Source organism: Crassostrea angulata, chromosome 1 (genome assembly GCF_025612915.1).
Source record: "Crassostrea angulata isolate pt1a10 chromosome 1, ASM2561291v2, whole genome shotgun sequence".
NCBI classification, from domain to species: Eukaryota; Metazoa; Mollusca; class Bivalvia; order Ostreida; family Ostreidae; genus Magallana; species Magallana angulata.
Genome location: NC_069111.1, coordinates 2,061,312 through 2,082,924, shown reverse-complemented (window position 1 = coordinate 2,082,924; position 21,613 = coordinate 2,061,312). Strand labels below are relative to the sequence as shown.

The window sequence follows — 21,613 nt, the reverse complement described above, 5'->3', positions numbered from 1 at the left end:
TCTTGTTCTAACAACTTGTTTGTAAGTAACATACCTCGTTTACTAAATTGTTCGTAGGTAGATCATTCTCTTGTATGAGCTGCAAGATATAAACCCATTAAGCAGGTGATGATGGTTTATTGCTACATAAGAAAGGGAAGTTGAAAACTTAAAATATTTTTTAAAAAAAACTTCAAACCATCACGTATATCATATAGCTCTGTTGTTCGGTTTCCATTAACGTCTTTTTCAAGTAAAATATTCAAATATGAAGCAATATGTTTCGAAGTTTGTTGTATCTTTTATTTCAAGCTCACTGCAATATATTGAGTTACATAAGAGTGAATGTAATAGTTGTTTTAACCGATTAAAACAATTTCTGAAGTCAAAAGTTGGGAGTGTTATCAAAGGTATTGCTACCATCTCAAAATGGACGTCACTTTATTTTCAAAAGTATTATCTCCCCATTCGTTGGGCTTGTTGGTAAAAATCAAAATATCTATGTGCTAAGAGACCAAATTGATTTTCTAGTTGCAGTAGTTCTAGATGCGACGGTAATATACGATAGCCGTAGGTAAGCTTACACTGTGCAGGTAAATAAGTGTGACATTTAATATTTGAGTGCACTTTTAGCGCAGATGACAATTCGCACATATATAAAACCTAAAAATTAATCTATAGCTTTATGACTCGGGTTCTCGGGTTCGCAAAATATAATCGACGTAAATGTTCAAGATTTACGGAATGTTAATAGATAGTTAATCAAAGCAGATAATTAAAGCACTTTTCTGAAGAAATACATGTACCGTAGTAAGTGGTCAATAAACCCTGAGGCTAATTTGACATGTAATTTAAAAGGTAAATGCTTGCGTAGACTTATTATTATTTTTTTTTTTTTTTGCTTCAAAAGCTTATAAAACAAACGTTTCTAGCAGGAAGGAAAATTTCTGTGTGGTTTCATAAAGATCTTGTTTACTTATAAAACTATTTTTATCATGTTTCATAAAGTTTCAATACGTAATATTAGGTAAGAAGGGGTTTTGACTGTAATTTTAGCAGGAAATCTCAAAAGGTCCAAGAAACTCCGGGGAGGTTAAAGCCAAACACAAAAAAAACAAATGTTTCATCACACCTGATTTTCTTCATTTGTGGCATGGATAGCAAATACAAATTCAAAAGGATATTTTAACCAAGGTCTAAACTTAATTTAACCAATTATATAATTTGTATATTATATTACAACGCTAGCGTGTTTGATTGGTATACGTTTTTAGAGTGAGTGATTATGTACGAGAGTTTAAAATATATAACGTGGACAATGACAAGATTTGACAGTAGGGTCACATGAATATATCTGCATGCACCCTTCTCCACCAAAATCTTATACCGGACTGGTACTCCCCGCCTGTTTTTTTAACACAATGGTTACATGTTAAAATATTTCTCCGAATTCAAGAAGCAGCCGGAAATTAATGGTATCCTACTCTTGCATATAACCTTTCGATGATACCATATCATAAGTAAGTCTGGCTTAACTAAATGTGTTAGCTAATGAAAAACTAGATGTTTTCAAGAGTCAAACACTTTCGACATTTGTCGTATACCGGTAAAAAGTATGTTTAAATGTTGAGTTCTTCAATCAGCTACAGGTAAAATATTTAAAATGTTACATACATTGTCAGAAAATGTAATAAGGTAGTGGGGAATCATCGGAATGCATTGTAAACAATGTTGAAAAAAGACATATTTAGAATAGTTATCCAAAATTTAGCTTGTTGCCAGTTTAGAAATTATCATGATAATATATATTGATTTTTATAGCGTGTGTTATAAGCAGAAATCCACTTCTTATTTTCATCGTGTAGAAAGAAATCGCATTTCAATTGTATCCTTTGTTCCTCTTTTCTACTATATAAACCAGTATTTATCAAACAGAAAACACAGGATTAATATCTGCCATATAGTCAACTGAATGGTAACTGAATGGTCTGGAAAGGTGACTGAATGGCAGAGCTATGAAATTCAGTCAGATTTTAGTACCCTGAATGGTACAGCTTCATTCTGTAAAATTAATGAAAACTGTCATGCAATTATGTACTTTTATATTGCAAAATTAACTATAAACAAGGGAATGTAAACAAAAACACATTAATGGAAGTTAAATATAGATTTCTACATAAATATATCTATCATTACAGGAAACTGTTATAAAAGTAGAGCATGCAATGTTGATGTTTGCATATACCTGTGTAAAAGGTAGGAAAAACACAAAAAATCAAGACACATGCTTGTCATTTAATTAAAAATCCACATTTCCGAAGAAATATCGCAGTATGTTGTCTTCAATACACAGAGGCTATATTTTTATTTTAAATCATTTTAAACGATAAACATTAAGGGACCTGAGTATTATTTTTCCATCCAAAAGCGTATAACATACTTTTGTAGCATGGTGAAAAAATTTTCTGTAATTGGTTTCCTGAAGTTCTCGTCTGCATGTACGACCATCTTAATCACGTTTTATCAATTTTCAATACGTAATATCAACTTGGATGGGGGTGGGGTTGCCCCTTATTTGAAGATCACCCCAAAAAGTCCAGTAACTAAGACATTCTTATGAAGTTGAAGCCAAACATAATTGAAATATAATGCTATTGCACAACGGATTCCTTTGATTTGTGGCATTGAAAGCAAACTGAATATTTTAAAGAATTTAAAACCCAAGTCTTTTCTAAATACTAGCTTGTGTTAGTGTTAATACTCTCTTCTGAATGAGCACTCAAATCTGCAACATAGTAATTTGGCATGGTGTTGTAGTCCTCCTTGTCTTTACATATTTGGTTGTCGAAAGTTGGGTCAAGGTATGTGTCATCTGTTCCTCTATTTCGTTGTTTTCGTATGATGAGAACTACGACGATGATCAGAACTATGACAAAAAGCCCTGCACCTACAGATACCCCAATATAAAACCCTGGTTCGGGTGGGGGTGAAGGGCTATTGCACTCAGATCCACAACATTTTCCACTGCACTCTGCAAATATTATATCACAAGACTACTGAAATAGTACGAAGGAGATGACCATTTGTCACATGTTTGATCTAGAAATACAACAACAATCTAGAACTTTACTTATTATTTTTAGCATTTAATTCATATAACTTCAAATACACGGTTACATGTACTGTCAATTTTGTAAATATATGAATTAAGTCCAAAAAGTATTTTAAACGCGTAAAGCCTACTTTTGAATATCTTAGTATTTTACGGTTAAATGTAGCAGAAATATTTTTTCTTGGAAAATAAAATTTTTTAGTGTTAAACTGTTGGGTATTTTTAAAATGTCCTCAAATCTCAGATATTTCTTACCACCTTATTTTCCAGGTCTAAAGATTTTTCAAATTATTATTTTTTTCAAATTGAAATAACATTCAGGTTCTTTGTTTTGAAAATTATTTATTCTACTAACTACCTTATTAACATTTATGTAATTTTATATCTGTATGCATAATAGGAAAAGGGTTATACCATCCTTTAGACACTGTTGGTAGGGACATAACTCCTTCAGGTCACAGAATCCGTCGACAAGGTTCCCATGTGTATCACTGGTACACCAGGAGCAGCCTGATGTACGGAAACACTCTCTGGCAAACATAAAGACATGTAATCTTCAATCATAGCGCATTTACTACCGAACAAATAATTTCAATAAAAAAACACAGAGAAACCAAAAAAATTATTCAACAGAATAAATACGACACATTTTGGAAAAGAAAAAAGAATACTACAAATACTAAAACATTTTATAAGAACTTATCCGTACGATGACATTTAATGTTTCACTTATGGATGCTAACCTTTCCGTTTTTCGACATGCACAGTTGGTAGGAAAGCACGTTGGTAGATTTGAGACCAAGTCCTCCTCAGGTGTACTAACTGACCTCAAAGTTGGTAACTGGGAGTTACAGGGGACAAAACCACCCCTGTGATAATTAAAATCTACATCATTCTCCAAAAAATGCGTCAACATCAGGAAATATGTTTGCATATCTGTTTATGCTAAATTTGTGTCTGCATTCTGCTACTCCTAATTGCACATAAAACACACAATAACAAATCCTTGAGGACGATACCTACATTATTGCATATTGATTTTTACATTCGTTGAACGATAGATCCGTATAACAGAGGCAGGTACATTGTCCAGCGCCACACTGTACTGAGCTTGGATCTCTAAAATACTGTAGAAAAAAGATTCCTTATTTACTTTTAAAAGTACAAGAGAGTACAAATTAAACTGATCTGACAAACTCAAAGGTATAAAAATTAAATTATCTATATATTAAACTAAGCAATGATGTTTCAGTGGGTTCCTTATGGTATATGAACTTTCATTTCAATACCTTAAAAACATATATGCGTTTTCTTGCTTCTTTAATTGCGTAAAGTTTTAGTACTTATCAGAGAGAGAGAGAGAGAGAGAGAGAGAGAGAGAGAGAGAGAGAGAGAGAAAGAGAGAGAAAGAGAAAGAGAGAGAGAGAAAGAGAAAGGTTGCTTTACCCACTTTGCTAAGCATTAATATAAGTACAAGTTTATTTACATTTTAAAAATCGAGCTTCATCGATGGTCTCACGTAAAAAGATACATATATTTACTTCTCGTGATTATTTAGGATTACACAAACATTAACCTGTCTTCTCAAAGTTAACATGATCTGAATATGTACCTCTACATGACAGCATTTGTCTTCATCGTTTTTGTGTTTTTGTTTTAGTATTAGGAACACATTGGAGCCAGACACAGGACGAAGTTGGTATCCTTCTTCTGAATCAACTATCCCATTCAACTCAGTCCCTCCTAATTTTACCTGTTACATATTACATGCTAAATAATTCTTTATTAGCCCACATATGTATATTGTTTGAACACTAATTCTAATTAAACTTTTTGATATTCGACATCGATCTTTTATCAGGTTTGTCTATTCTAGCAACATTGAATTCAATATCTTAACTTTTGCACTGCATAAAACTTTTGATTTTACTTAGCCATGGAACGCTGCAGTTATCAAAAATCATCTCTAGCAAACAAAAAGCAAATAATTACCTAATCGCTAGTCTAACATATCTCATCCTAAAACTTCCAAAGAGAATTGATATTGAAAAGATAGGTGACCAAATCATTATTTAAAAAAATGATTAAACGGAGATGCAATGAATTCCGATTTTGTAATTTTCAATATTGTGATCTTCCCTTACTCCTTTAGTTTTATATAAAAACCACCATTCCCTTAACTGAAAAACTATTTATATATATATATATATATATTTTAAAGATAAAACCCAATGAATTACTTATGCTCTTACATGTAAATATACTTACTAAATGCCAAATCTAGATTATAAATTTGGGGAAACGAAACAATATATATGGTATTGCTGACCAGCACTTAAACTAGTCATGAAACTATCAACCTTTTTACAATGTAGTACTGCTTGTCATATAAAAGTTTTTCTTACCCTGTAAGTGAATTGGTCCTTTTTGTTTCCCGTGTCTCTACACGGTTGTCTGTACATTATTCCTTTCTTTATTAGAGAACGAGAAATCCTTCCCTCCTGTAGAACAATGGTCAATTTTCAATATTTTGCTTACATCTACTGTACCATTTAATGCAATTGCTGATGATTCCATCTTATTGAAATAATAATTTTCTCGAAACGCCACATTGGCTTGTTTTTACAAAACGTATCGCGTTTGCAAATTTTTAAATCAAGAATAGCATTCTAAAGTGTGTTAACAAGAGAAGGTCAGCATGCATACGATGGTTGATTTATTCATAATTAATGCATTAAAGGAGCATGGTCACAATTTGGGTCAAGTTCTATTTGTTATGGGTTTTTTTTATATTTACAATGCTTTAGGAATGCATTTCTAATGATCAAATGAAATTTGAGAGTCAGTCGGTAAGTTAAAAAGAAGATACAGAGCTCACAATTTAACACATCCATTTTATGTATAAAATTAGAATTTTTATTTCAACATTCAAAATGTAAACAAATGCTAGGTTTACATAGCAAAGAATTATTAGTTCCGAAACTTGCTTAAATTTCAACGAATGGCACTCAAATTTTGGTTGCCTATTGAATATGCTTTACTGAAGCTTTACAAACATTAAGATTGGAAAAATAAGTTTGGCCCAAAATCGTGATCATGCTCCTTTAAGCCAAGATAGTAGTCGATGTGTAGTTTTTAGTCCCCAACCGGGGAATAATTAAATAAAAAGGATTTTCTGTATAATTACAATCGGGTTCGTTATCGGGTTGGTCTGTTGATCCGGGGTACAGAAGATGGTAAGAATGATATTCTGCATAACAGTGCATTGTTTTCACAAATTTCTACAAACCGGTAGGGGACGTGTATTGCTTATGCAATACTCTCAGAATGCTTGTTTTTCTTATCAATGTCTTTGCTTTTCATGTACATCTCCTTTTTTTAGTCAAAAAGCTTTTTAAAAGAGCAGCATTTGTTTCAAATAATTCAAAATATTTTCGTCAAGTTAAAGTATTATGAATAAGGGGGAACTGTAGAAAATATCTATGTCGGTAGAACGTATTATATTTAACTTCACTTGGCGATAGCTTTAACAATACAAAAGCTCATTCACGTAAACGAAAGCTGTCAGCGTTTTATTTTATCAACCTAATGTATAATAGTTCACCTTTAAGCTACACAATTTTAATTCTGACATTTTGCTTTGCAGATATAAACGTCAATAAATTTAAATGAAATATTAGTTTGTCAGGAAGAAAAAAACTTAAATGTATTCAAAATGCTATCGTATAACATATTCTTTGAAAGATTCATTAAAATGCATTTTATTATATTCTCATAACCTCTTCGCTCTTTGTTTACTTGTTTCTTGTGCATACCAATTATTTAGCTTTCGCCTCATCCACTTTCTATCTTTAAAAACAACATTGCTCGATTTTAAATGTTATTCTGTGAAATTTACAAAAGCTTGATCTTTTTTTACATATTTGATTAAGAATAATTTTCTGCTTGTTAATTTGTAGAATTTCTATTACGAGATGAGAAAGGATAGAAGAAAAATATTTGTAGATAAAAAGATTAAGGAAAACTCTCTATAACAAGGCTCAAATTGAATAAAAGACTTTTTTTTAAACATTGATTGAAATTGAAATCGCTTAGGATAATATAATATTTTCAGATATTGAGACAAGTAAGTTGGTAAAATCCCTCGTTGACGTATGGTAATTGTGTATGTCCTTACCAGATAGGCTATGTGAACCTGCCCCTTTAAGGATTTTGTTTCTATAAAATGTGGGTGCATAACAAGGAACCCACTGTTGTCTATCACAATACAACTAAAGGTGAGAGAAAGAAAGAGACGGATATTAATATAACACAAAGAAAGAAAATGTCAATCTTTCAATTAAAAACAATACAAACTTTGCTTTGTTATAGATACATAGAATCTTAGGTATAATCCATATTATTCTTTTACATAGCAAAAAAAAACTGACAATATTTCAGAGGAACATAAAATTCTTACTTGTAGCTAGTCTTGTTTGCACAAATGGGATATTTATCTTCAAGCAGTTGATTGAAATAATATATTGAAAGGTCGGTACCTAAAATTGCTTCAATCTTCCTTTCATGTGTTGCACCTCTGTAACAATACATGACAGAAACATGGTAATCCTTAAATAGAACTGTTGGATTATTTTTAAGTTGATATCGTGATTCTATAAGCATTCTTGATTTATCACTTCTTCACCTTGTAAATACTGTCTTTGTTAGAGAAATAACCTTCCCCGCACCCCAAGCGTCTTCATACGGGGCCGACACAACATTAAGTAACTTCTGTGCAACTGTTCGATGATACCTTGTTAACAAAATTATTAACTTTATAACAATTGTCCCTGTAAGAGGATTTTAATTGTTTTATATTATTTACGTAAAAATATATGTAAGAAACACCTTTATACTCTTGATAATGCCTTTGCATAAATAAAGCAAATCCAACAATATAAAAACATTCTTGAAAATAAAATTCCACACCAATCTAGTAACCCATTAAGAGGAAAATATTGCATACATATAACCTCAAAATGAATTCCATTCTAACATCAGTCGATGGACAGTTGTTTCCACTTACAATTACACTCCGTACCTGACTTTTAATTTCATATTTAGAGATTATAAATAAATCTCTCTTTAACCTGAACTTAGAAGACACCTACCACGGTCTAAGCTTGTAATCGTAGTCATCCGTTAGTCGTATCCCTGGGTAATTTCTCATCACGCCGTTTTGAGTCGCAACGTAACGCCACACAAGATACGGAGCCTCTTTCCTTGAAATCGTCGTCCAGAATTTTTCTATTGGGTAAGTTAACCGTATGGATTTCACTGCTGATGCCTGTGAAATTACTTAAACGTTTAATATAAGAAAGTGTATCTAAATAATAATGACGTCTTATAAAGTTAATGTTTTTATTTATACGTGAGTACTAATAACTGGCTTTTTAAAGGTATTACATGTAATCCCGAAATATGATATCAACCCAACGCATCTATATTCATTTTATTTCAACAAAAAGGTATGCTAAATGATTGCTAACATTTACTATCTTCAACACTAATCATAAGTGTTCTCACATAGATCAATTATATATATATATATATATATATATATATATATATATATATATATATATATATATATATATATATATATATATATGGTGTTTTACTTTTAGTCCTGGGTTCGTGAAAATATCTCCAGACAAGTAGTCCTTATACTGTTTTACTCTGACTTCTGTTTCCTTGACTCCAGTGTATGAATACGCCTCAGTGAAAGCGTCTGGTGTTAGCTTTACCGTACATTTTGCTGTTGGATGCATTGTACATATAATAGGGTTAAAAGTATAAGATCAACAAAATACAAACTCGTTTAATACGAACACGGTTATAGCGAATTCTCGGATATAGCGAAGTTATTTTAAGTCCCCGGTAAAATTCTCAACAAATCTTTGCTAATTTTTACGGTTATAACCAATTAGGATTAGCGAATTTATGGACATAGCCAACTGATTTCGAGTCCCTATAGGCGAATAATAACGAAATATATTTACATTCTACTGTGTTTTTCCATTAAATTCCGTGATGTTTAAATGCCTCTAAATGCAACACCTATTCACTGCGTATGAATTTACGAGTAATTTACATAAGTACTTCTCAAACAGTGATTTATATGTTATCAGTTAAAAAATGTATTTCATGAATGTTGTCAAAACACCATGTTTTTTAATTATTCAACAAAAAAGTGGACTTTATTGTTAAAAGCAACATTTCAAGAGTTATTTATCATGGATTATATTTTCATGCTCGTCGATCTTATCTCAACAGTCTATGTGAAAACCAGTTTAAACCGGTTTTACAAAACAGCTGTTCTTGCTGTTACTTATTCACTCTCTCCGTGATCTGCACTTTATATCCATTTATTTAAATAAACAATTGATTTCTTCAGTAAGGGAATGTAAATATAAGCATTAAATGATTTATTTTTGACGTCGTCGTGTCAATAACTGCCGTCAGGTGAGCAGACACAATTATCATAACGCGATAACGCGCGTTATTCAATTTGTCTGCTCACCTGACGGCAGTTATTGACACGACGACGTCAAAAATAAATCAATTAATGCTATATTAATACCTTTATAACGAATTTCTTTACAGATAAAAAAAGTGAGCACTACCATTTCACAAAATAGTTTGAATGAACATATTTTCATATATTTTTATCAATTCACAATCCAGTTTTTAAATGTATCTAAGTAATGTATTTTTATTTTAAGCCTCAATTAGCAAAAAATATAGTCTGGTGAAAGAAAATTTGTATATATTGAATTCATTATAGATATTTTAATGGATTCGTTATACGGATATAACGAATTACGGATATATCGAAGTAATCCCATAAGTCCTTAGGACTTCGCTTTAACTGAGTTTTACTATATTCTTTGTGATTTTTAACACACCTTGAGTTGCATATCTATTAAAGTGTCTGCAGAATGGAGCCGGCCACTGGTTCAAATCCCATCGATGATAGAGGAAGTCTCCAGACGAGGGCTGAGGTGTAAAATCTATATCCGCCACGGTGTTGTTTTGTTCCACCACAATGCACAGAGAAAGATTGCTTCCTGGAGCAACAATCTGCAAAAAAAATATGTACATGTATATGTTGTACTTATTAAGATACATTACCGATCAGACCCAAAATAACACAAAGGAAACCCCAAGTGAACCCTGGTTTTACCTTCTGATTTACTCTGGGTTTACTCCGGATTTACTAGAGTGGACCCAAAGTAAACCAAGAGGAAAACCAAAGTTAAACGAAAGTGAACACAGAAAGTAAACCCCAATCAGAAGTATAACCATTGAAAGCAAACGCAACATATATATTCGTTATATACAAGGGGCAAGAATTACAAGCAGTAAGATGGTAAGATAAAATACATGTCTGCTTCATTCTTCAGTGCGTACAGTTGACCCCAAATGCAATTCTTAAGTAAACCCATTGTAAACCGAAAGTAAACCCCAAGTGGACCCAAATTTTCCAAAATTGGTCCAGAGTAAACCCATAAACCCAAAGTAACCCAGAAAATAAAACCTGGGTTAAGTTGGGGTTTACTCTGGTATTTGGTTGGGTCTGACCGGTAATGTATTGACCAAAGCTCTTTGACAGTAGAATCAAGTGGACCAAAATTAAAACGTGTATGTGGGGGGGGGGGGGGGTGTTTGTTTGTTTGTTTATAAGAGTGTTTTTTCTTACCGGGGTCCAATAGTAAACAGCTTTAAGAGTTATTTTGGTGCTGCCGTCCAAGTATTTTTCACCTCTGCCTTCTATGATTGATGTTACTAAGTTTTTCTGACCTTTTGAACTTCTGTGAAATCATAACATACTTATGTAATTTACCAATTATTTCTGGTTAAAGATTGAAGAGAGGTCAATTTTTTTGTTGTATAAATTTTGAAAATTGGTCATTAATTAAATTAAAAAATATCAAAATTCTCCTTTTTCCTTTTTGTTGATAAAGAAAAGGCAAGTTGCATATATTTAAGTTCTCTAACAATTCTGAAGACTCTTTCATAATAATACTTTCTTTTTCATGGAGTCGATGATTTGGAACACATCACCAGAAGTTTCAAAATTGTAGATGTTGTTGATGTCCTGGTCCGTTGCTTTGACGTCACGAGGGTCAGGGAGAAGGGGGTGAACTATTGTTCGTTCATCGCCATCAATGATAAATGCATAAGACAACTCCTCTTGTTTGATATATAAAATCTCTGCAACCAGTTCGCTTAGTAAGATATCCGCGCACACAACTCCAGAAAAAGCATTGTTAATTGCAAAAGGCAGACAACCCGTGATGATTTTTTCTGTGCAATTAATAAAAAGTACAGCTTTATTTAAACCTCAAGACCTCACTTTTTAATTTTAATTGCTTTGCATTTTTCATCGATGTAGTTAGTCATGGAATTTTCGGTTTGAAAAAAAGATGCAAGCTTAAGTATGGCAAATATTACCGTTGGTGAAAAAATCTTTGTAAGGCTGTGTATAGGTGGGATGCGTTGAAATGGGTACGCTGAAATAATCATAGTAGGTTCCCATTGCCTCACGGAGAGATTTCAGGTTCTCAGGAAAAACTGGTTTCCCGATCTAAGAATGAATCCAGGCGTTTAAAACTAGTAATTGACGGTACAAACGTCAAAGGTTATTCAGAGTTCGTTAAATGTAATAAAGTTTTCCCCTTTTGTATTTGTTGCCAATATCAATACTAGAATACTGCATAAACATCCATACACAAGTGATTGAAGACTGTCTGCTTAACCCCTGCCTAACTGAAAGTCGTCTTAACAGTTTAACTTGAAGAAATAGTGCTTGTGTTTTACTCAATCACATTTTACCTTCACATATCCATAAGAGTTATTGTTCATTTTCTGTTCAGCCATATTTTTTAACAGTTCCCTTTCAGCAATACCCATTTCTACAAACAACATAAATTGACAAAAACAAATTAAAAAATTAGAGCGTTAGATGCTTATCTGTTTATATTTACATCACCCAGTGTCTTTGTCTGTGATACATGTAACACTACGTATCGATTTTGCACTATATAACCCATAATACAAATGACGCCAAATTGAGGCGCCGGCGGGGTTTGCTTATTTATAGTTAAAGATTTAATTGTACGATTTAAAATTATATAAATATAAGAAATAAGGAATCATTCTTTGAATATTATGAGGTGATATTTTCGGCCGGGGCGTGATCAAATCTATCATAAAGCCCTTCGGGCTTTATTGGATTTGATCACGCCCCGACCAAAATGATCACCCCATAATACTCAAAGAATGATTCCTTATTCCTTATTAAAATGAGCTAAGAATCAGTGTAAAGATCTACTGTATTGAATGATTACCTTAGTTTAAAAAAAAAATTTAAACAAGGTATTGAGATTCATTACCGAAAAAATTTTCAAGGAAGGTGTATCCAGACAACTTTATACATATGGCTATAATCATAGAATGTAATCATTATCAAAACAATTACAATACACTCACATGAAGTGTTTTACCACAATATGTCTAACCATTTGCCACTAAAATATCATTAACCTGTGTCCTTCTTTACTTAGGATAGTTTTAACGATTTGTTTTGTTGGGGTTTTTTTTGCATTTACTCTCCTACCATTACCAGCGGACATGTGTAAAGTCTGCATGTAAGATTTACCTGTACCAATGCCAAACGTGTGGATAACGACCCGGTTTTGTAGCGCCTCGTTTTCATCTCGTATAGTTTCCAGGGGGCTTCCTTTTATATTTTCCCCGCCAGTCAAAAACAATAGAATCTGATCTGTAAAAATGTCATACATGTAAACTATCTTTTTCTTCCCCTGCATTCCTGCATCAATATGAAATAGATACATTTTCCTATTATTTTAAGAGATATTTAAAACTTATTAATAAGGTTTAATAAAGTTTATTAACATTAAACTTTGCATGACAATTTATCGAGTTTTACTGAACTTTACTAAACGACTGATAAACAAGTTGTTCAACTTATATTGATTTCGTTTGTTGGCATGTATGCTAAAGTTGGTGGTCATTAATGTAGGGGGAAGCCGGAGTGTTCCAAAATAATACACTTGCTTAAGCAGGCAACCGCTAAACCCTTTCACAAACAACCACTATAATCATATCGTGTTTTTGATATATCTCCAAAATTGTTTTAAAACCATTTTCGAAAAGAAAGATTTGCATCAAAATAAATAAGTGATATTCTGTTATTTTTTTAATGAACTTAACGTTTTTACTAACAAGGGAACTCTCCGATTTTATCTGATTTTATCTGCTACGAGGGTCAATAAAATAAATACGAATACGTTTGCAATAGCTATTTTACTCACCGTCATACTATAACTAAATCTGGTAGATATTATTCAGCAATAGTTTCAACCATTTTGAAACCACAAAAATTCATATATTTCTTTATTTTTAAGATTCTATATGGAATCTAATCCAGCAAAAATTCATGTCAACAATAAACAATATGTTGTCGATAGTAATATATCCTTTTATAAATTAGATTTTAAACTTAATATAACTGAAACTCAAAATTACATATTGTCATGACACACAAATAATGACAAAATAGATTGTTTGTTGAATAGAAATTAGTAACTAAAGACAGATAGTACTTTTTAAAGTTGACTATAAAGTTGACAACACGGCATTAGAATAATAAATGTTGGTGCCCAGATCAATCTGTAAGTTTTTACTTATAAAAATTTTATGGTATAGAACCACTTTGTCTTCGTATTTTTGATTGACCCTGCTACATAAAGATCAAAGTAGATGCTCAGTTTCAAGCATGCACTAACCTCGACTGTTTCTCTCCACACTTGAGTTTGCTTTGAAATACATAAACGCTTTACGCAGTGCAGCGTCAAAGTCTGCACCACCGTCTCCACTTTGTGATGACAGAAAATCTTTGAATTTCTTTTTAGTGGTGCTGGTAGCAGGAACAAGTTGATTTTCATAGCATCCGTCCAAGGTTTTAGCTTCGTCATTGAAAACAACCACTCCAAACTGTTCAGAGATAAACATAAACACTAGCACTTAGTCAGTTAAAACATTAGTAAGATGCTTCACAAAACTATATTCATTAGAGAAGCAGCATTTAATTATAAATTTAAAGATTCCATTTTATATTTGTTTATTGAACTTGTGATGTTATCATCAAATCAAACATTCTCCTGTCTTTTATAAATTTTATATTGATAATAAAAATAAGACTTCTTTATCAATAGTTAAAACCCACATTATCCTTGACGCTCAGTGTTTCCATAACTGTTAGAACGGCCCGTCTAGCTTCATTGAGTTTTTCTCCTCTCATGGAATTAGAGATGTCTAAAGCTACAACGACGTCCCGAGGAACGGCAGTTGTGGTGGACACATAGAAGGGTCTATAAAATACAGTAGTTACCAGTAAAAACCTTGAAGGTATTCTGTATTAATTAATTAATTAAAATTATTTAAATAATTAATCTGACCCCTAAGATAGTCAGAAGTCTATATTCTTTGTTTCCCGCCTTTTATTTTCTTACTTTCTCTTTGCATTCACCTTTTTATTACTCTATCTTAATGTTAAGAAATTTAAAAGCATCAAGGTTGAATTAATCCGTTAAGAAAAAAAATGTTAAATGAAAATAAATAGTAACTAAAAAATAAAGTTTATATCAGGGGTCTGTGAAAAAAAATTTAATATCAATGAATTTAATACATAAAATCATTTGTTGTTGTTTTTCGAAAAAAATACAAAATGGGTTTTCTTTTTTTTTGTGGATTTAAGCGTAAACATTATGTTCTTTTGTCAGATTTAGAAGAAAAGACAACATTCTTCCACCGGATTTATTTTCATTCCTAATTTTTATGGATACAGAGAGACATATTCCTTTCCACACATGTACATTCTACATGATAAATACAGAAATTTTACATGACTAAAATTTTGGACGTAGCCATGTAGCCATTTATTTCTCGCTGAAACATCTTATAATTCTCAACGTTTTGCCATAAGATACACATTTACCTAATATTACCCGAGCATATCAGTAGTTAAAATGAGAATTGATGTTTGTGTTTTGGCTTATCATAGATTGTAATTTTGTTTTGCCTGTGTGTACTGGACTGTACCAGTTATCGGCTAAGATCAGTTATCGGCTAAACTGAGGGTTCGGGTTTATAGCATGCACCTATCCGAGATTTTTTAATTCGGTCGTCTAATTCGAATAAAGTAAAGTAAGTTTGCTTGAAAACTTTCTTGAATATGTTTTAAACATGAGCTTTAACGATCACTGTTTACCGCTGATTTACATCTTTGCACTTTCAGCTGTGGGGAAAGTGACGTAATAAGTTAAAAACAGAATATGACCTTTTTGTGTTACGTTATTATATCCCTTCTTTGATTTGACATATAATATCAATGCATATAAAATTTCCAAACAAAACGAATATATAACAGATTGATAAATAAGAAGTTCACCATTTAAAGTATGTCAAGTCTTATTCAAATATATCAAGAAATAAGGAAACACGAAAAGAAAACGTAAAATTATAGCCGATAACTGGTACACCGCCAGTATATTTACTGTTGTGCCTGGTGTATAAAAAGTTTATACTTTTTAAATTGATCGAAAAAGTAAACATTTTTTATTATTTAATATATTCAGTCTGATGAGAGGATTCCCAGTTTATTGTTTTATTGGTCTGTTTATTGACATAGGATCCTTTTTTAAATCAAATTGGCTTCAATACATTTTTAAAAAACAGGACTTATGCTGCAATTAACTAAATTACTCTCTCCAAATTTGAACTACCTGGTTTAAAGACCATCAATTTTCTTTAGCATACGAAATGACAAAATGCATACATAAAAAAATATCGACTAATTTAAACGCGTTCTTTTGAAATTGAGATATCTGTACGTATGTAATAGTGCAAATAATTGTTGAATAAACCGGTGTTGAAATTTCTAAAGCTTTCTTCGGTTGTTTTTTCAATCCTCGTGTACAAAGCATTCTCAGACTTGCACAATATTACCTTAATCGTCGAACACAACAGAGAATTTAGGTAACCCTAAATTACCTGATTTTGACGTAGCGAAAATCTTGTTCATCTAAGCAATTCAATTTTGTTCGCCTTTTTCTGGATTTCGTGTACCTCTTTTAAACAATCATTTTAGTAAATAAATTTTGAACGTAAAGGGGGATGTCAAGTAATCTTGTGAATTGATGACCAAAACGTAAACATTTCTTGTACATTTATTGGCTTGCTTCTGTGCACTGGATTAAAAAAGCATAATTCTGCATTTGTGTGCACAATATGCTTGCAAAACGCATGTAGAACCTTATATCTATTGATTTCTTTAAATCTTGACAACAGTTATTTTGGTCAGATATTGGTATAAATGAGTCAGCTCAAGATTTATTTTTAATTGTTCCATCTGTGCACATGTGCAGGACAGCCGGACATCCCCATAATTAAAACATGTTAATGATTAACATGGTATTTCCTATTTTATTCGACCTGACATTTGGTACGATTAATAATGCACAATAAATAGGAGAGCACGACAAACAAAGGCCTTCTTGTTGCTCTGAGTACAAAGAGAGGTCCCATAAATAGTTTCTAACGACAATTTTGCAATTTTTAAACTAGATTTTTGCAAATTTGCCTAAAACGTTTTATTTGTAATTTTAAAAAGTGTTGTCCCAAGCTGAAAATGGTATGAATTATCAGTAAGATTGCATTTAATATAAACTCACAAACTGAAACTCTAAATAAGCATAATAAAAATTCAAAAAATTATCAACTTCTTCAAACATTGTTTAGTTTACTTTTTGTTGATGATGGAATATCAGCATTCATATTTTTTTAAATTGTACTTTTATATTCATTAAACTTGTTATGATTAGCCTTTCCATTCATACCTGAATCTAGGATCATACGTGTCACAATCCGTCAGCTTTGTTGCTGGGTAATTGATAAAAAGACCAGAACCATTTGCAATGTACTGAAATTGTAGATGCTTTACATCGAGATTTAATTTCATGGCCGATAGAACATTATTAGATGGAAATCGGGGATATTTTTGCTCTGCGTAGTCCGGCTTGCTGTAGCAGAAATGATGTTCGGATACCTTAAATAAGAAAGTAAATCGTTGTGAATGCCAATAGTTTACTATTTAAAAAAGTCTGCATCTGACTGATACAAAATGGATAAATGAAAATGTTGATTGCCATTACTTGAAGTGAAAAGTCAATTAAAAAGTTTTAGAGAAGCACAGCTAAATAACAAGATAAGTAACAGAGACCCGCAACGGAATTTTACAAATGTTTCATATATAAAACACACTATAACATATCTACATATTCATGTTCCCTATCGGGACAAATTAAATGACTTTTAAATATGCTTAGCAATATTAAATAAACCTGATACAGAAGCAGTGGAATTTAACACTGTTACTGTGTTCATATCTTTATCTTAGGATATATCAGGCAAAACAGATAAAAATACATGATTAATCTTGTATTCTGTACCAGTCCATAATGTCTTTAATATACAAGAGAGAGAGAGAGAGAGAGAGAGAGAGAGAGAGAGATATTATTTTCAAATGTTTTGTAATATTAGAAGGGATTTAAAACTTTGAGAAATAAGATTAGACAGTGCAATCATTTTTGCTTTCACAGTTACATGTCTGCCCTTTATAATTCTATTGGTCTATTGGGACACAGCCAAGAAAAGTTTGTCCTGCGTATTGGGTGTTGTTAACACATTCTGCACAATAAAGAATTTATTGAAAGAACAACTAATTTATCAAATGATATATATAGATATATATATATATATATATATATATATATATATATATATATATATATATATATATATATATGTGTGTGTGTTACATGTATATACACTATCTACCCTATCTGTGTTACAATAAACAAGTAATTTGTCAGTAATGCATTTGAAAGGTTGTTGGGTCTCTTCTTTTTACAGGGACAGCTTTTTTATTTTTAGAGATATGGAAACATTTTTTTCTTTAAGTTATTGACCCTTAAAAGTTATGGTACCAAATTACCATCGATAACTCCCAAAACTTACAAAGTTATTGCCCTTGTGTAGGAAAAGCATGTTATCGCTACTCCTTTGAAACCATAAGAGAAAGAGACCTGGAACGTTTACCAATGTTTTGGTACACTTAAAGGGTTCTTTCATCTATTCATACCGAAGGGATCTGAGGCCCCTTCTAGTAGTTATCGCCCCTTAATGTTTCTTAATTTTGTTAAAACACCTACAACTTTTGAACCTTACATCGTAGGGCCATCAGACCACCTCAAATTGAAATGTTGACTTTTACAAGTCAATATGACATTGCATATATTTTTTTGGTAAATCAACGCAGAGAAAATAATTTGTTAATTATATTGAAACAAAACATAAAAAATTATGAGGTGGAAAGACCTCTAATTGTTCAAGAACAATTAGTCTACTAGTTTTACTTGAGTTCTGAAGCGGATGCTTTCCTGGTAATCTCCGTCCACACAACAGTCCTGGGGGACATCAGCAGACGACAGCTGGTCCTCCTCTACAGCTTCCTTTAGCTTCTTTAAGGCATTGTCTACTTCAATCATTCGCCTGCCTATTTTACCTGCAATCTTTAAAATAATTAAGGAGGTTGGCACCTAAAATACCAGAAATGTCAATCATCAAAAACATCTTGGATATTAAAATGAGGACCTAAAACGTTTATTTATTTTATTTGTGACCTTTGTCACGTGCCATATTTTGAAAAGATGGGGTCCCCAACAGTAATGATATTTTTCCTGAAATTCTTGCTTCAATCTGGCAGAGAAATTGATTATTTGAAGAAATCAAACAAATATTAATTGTCTGAACTAATATTCAGTCATAATTGTAATACAGTATGAAATTGAACACATGCAGTGACTTTCAAAGTTGTATGTAAGTCAAAGTTTCAAAACCTTTACTTTACTGATGTCTTCAAATGTCAGTACATAATGAATACAACAGCAAATGTAAAGATTGTTACACAATTTTTGAGAAATCAAATTTTAACGCAAGTAATTAAAGGGGCATGGTCACGTCACGATTTTAATCAAAAAATACTTTTTCAATTTTAATATTCACAATGTTGCAGTAAGACATTTTAAATAGGCAACTTGAGTGTCATTTGTTGAGTTATAAGTAAGTTACAGAGCTTACAATTCTTTGCTATGTAAACAATGCTTTTGTTTACATTTTGAATGTTGAAGTGAAATTTCCCGTTTTAGACCTAAATTAAATGTGTTAACCGTTAGGAACTGTTTATTTATGCTTAAAATGAATAAAAAGATAGACAAATCAGCTTGAAAAAGATTTTTAATGGTAAATTGAACCTATGTAAACAAAAACAGGGCACGAGCCTTGTTTACATGATAAAGAACTTTGAGCCCTGTATCTTGCTTATATCTCAATGACTGACTCTCATATTTCATTTGATCATTAGAAATGCATTCCTGAAGCATTTTAAATAATAAAGCAGAAAAATAAAATTTGACCTAAATCGTGACCATGCCCCTTTAAAATAATAGCATTGCCCACTTTCCAAAACGTTGCATACAAATAGACATGCATTTAATGTCTCATATCAAGGTAAAACAAAATGGGGTGACATTTCACAAAAAATAGAGATATGACATGAAATAAGCTAATTTTAGGCAAAATTTTAGTTATTTTTTTCTTGGCTTCTATGAAACATAAGCTAAATATGCTTGATTATATCGATAGAAAAAGCAAAATATTGTCCAAACATTTTTCAGAACAACATGAATATATCGTTATACACAAACTACCTGGAAGTTAGGAGACTAAAGTAACAGCACTCTAAAACTTTTGAGTTATAAAATATTTTTCATGAAAACCTGCCGCCACACAATATAGTCCCTTAATAAAACTGTAAATATATAATTTTCTGTAATCAATTTTATAAAATATGGTTTTTGGCATTGTAAAATATAAATATACAAATAGAATATGTAAATGATTCCAAATTTTAGATAAGTGGTGACGTAAAATATTTACCCAAAAGTAAAGGAGAGAACCTCATTAAACGAAATAATATTTTCTAATCAATATTGAACGAACTTTTTTGACGAAATCTCAACTGATAATATTTTCTCTCAATAAATGCTTTTTAATTGATGATAAAGAAATGAATACTTTGTGTAGATACTAACTTCATCAACTTGCTTTTCTCCATCAATCTTTGTTTCTTTGTACCCAAGCTTGTTGTACTCGCCCTTATAACAGATGAATTTCCATGAAGAAATACTTCTTTTAAACAATTAAGCATAGTTATTAAAGCATAAATAATCTTTATTTTTTGGTGATCTTTCTGTTTATCTTCAAATATCTTCTGTATATAAGCTAAAACGAGTTTACGTATTTTCATGATTTAGGTAAAGTCTCAAGTTCTCTTTAATTGCTTTACCTGAAGGAATGACCAACCGATGGAGTCTGCCAGTTTATTCAACTCACTGGAAAGAGTGTCACCGTTGAATTCCTGGGCATTCTGTAGAACCGCTAGATTTAGCGCAAACAAATACAGCAACACGAATCGACCTCTCATCGTAAAGCCTGATACATAAACTATCTCTATACTGCAAATATGTAAAGAAAGACGTAATCAACTCTCGGATTTTTAAATTCATTTATATCTTTGAATTTATAGACTTGTTTTATAATTGTATGATTATTTGAACTGTGTTTTATCAAAATAGCTTGTTTTATTGGTGCAGTATCAAGACACATTACTAAGTGAACCCGGAAGTTAAAAATTAAGGACACAGGTTAAAAAACTCAAAGCTGATGAAAATGCTGAGTAAGGAATGTCAAAAAAAAATGCAGTTTGTCATTTGTAAAATGTAATGCATAATAAGATTTAAAATGAATAAAATGGTTGTGTCAAACAATATCAAACAGCATAGTATAATTGAGGCTAATGAAAGTTAAGAAATCGTGTATTTTAGTTTCGTAAATACATGATCGAGAAATTTCTTACAACTAACCTGCTTACCTAGTTAGCTTACATACAGTTTGTATGGAAGCTTTTCTTTATATAAAAAGTTATGAGAATGATCGCACATTTTCAAAAATACATGATTTTATTCCTAATGTGTAAAAAGAGCGAAAAATATCAATGACTTTGCATACGATACATTAAAATCCAAAGAAGTTTTATTAAACGACTTGGTCATGATCTAAATAAACCTAACATAAAAAAAAATGTTTACCTCAAGAGCTCGGCGATCTACATTATATTTTTCCTTCTTCTATCTAGGGTAACGATTCCGTCAATTGATGTTTCGTGAGTGTATACTTTACCTTACAAATTCGGTGTTTAAATCCCTCGTAACTTGTCAACCGTGCCATAAAAAATGCCCTATAGCAAAAGACCTAAAGGACTTTCTTCAATATGAA

The 21,613-nt window shown here is 31.7% G+C and overlaps 1 protein-coding gene across 2 annotated transcripts; it reads right to left on the bottom strand.

Annotated features, from left to right (window-relative positions):
* Window positions 1-2,070: 2,070 nt before the first annotated feature.
* On the bottom strand, window positions 2,071-21,526 carry LOC128181212 (VWFA and cache domain-containing protein 1-like). Of its 2 annotated transcripts, none has more exons than XM_052849525.1 (24): window positions 21,427-21,526; window positions 20,625-20,793; window positions 20,371-20,433; window positions 18,634-18,789; window positions 17,056-17,264; window positions 14,385-14,529; window positions 13,945-14,152; window positions 12,795-12,917; window positions 11,969-12,048; window positions 11,588-11,720; window positions 11,164-11,440; window positions 10,833-10,944; window positions 10,039-10,213; window positions 8,752-8,888; window positions 8,242-8,417; window positions 7,776-7,883; window positions 7,551-7,667; window positions 7,269-7,362; window positions 5,497-5,592; window positions 4,704-4,844; window positions 4,115-4,218; window positions 3,835-3,960; window positions 3,506-3,621; window positions 2,071-3,010 (listed from the first exon to the last, which is right to left on the bottom strand). In XM_052849525.1, exons 2-24 carry the CDS (start codon window positions 20,760-20,762, stop codon window positions 2,718-2,720), a joined length of 3,327 nt encoding a protein of 1,108 aa, XP_052705485.1. In that variant the 5' UTR covers window positions 20,763-20,793; window positions 21,427-21,526; the 3' UTR covers window positions 2,071-2,717. The 2 variants fall into 2 exon arrangements, with proteins under 2 accessions (XP_052705485.1, XP_052705492.1); XM_052849532.1 differs by having other exon boundaries at window positions 20,625-20,770; window positions 21,427-21,519.
* Window positions 21,527-21,613: the final 87 nt, after the last annotated feature.

Coding starts and splice junctions, on each gene's coding strand:
- LOC128181212 (XM_052849525.1), bottom strand. CDS start 20,762: ATGAGAGGTCGATTCGTGTTGCTGTATTTGTTTGCGCTAAATCTAGCG. Junction 4,845..5,496: donor AGGACCAATTCACTTACAGG/GTAAGAAAAACT, acceptor AATATGTAACAG/GTAAAATTAGGAGGGACTGA. Junction 4,219..4,703: donor ACAAATGCTGTCATGTAGAG/GTACATATTCAG, acceptor TTTTTTCTACAG/TATTTTAGAGATCCAAGCTC.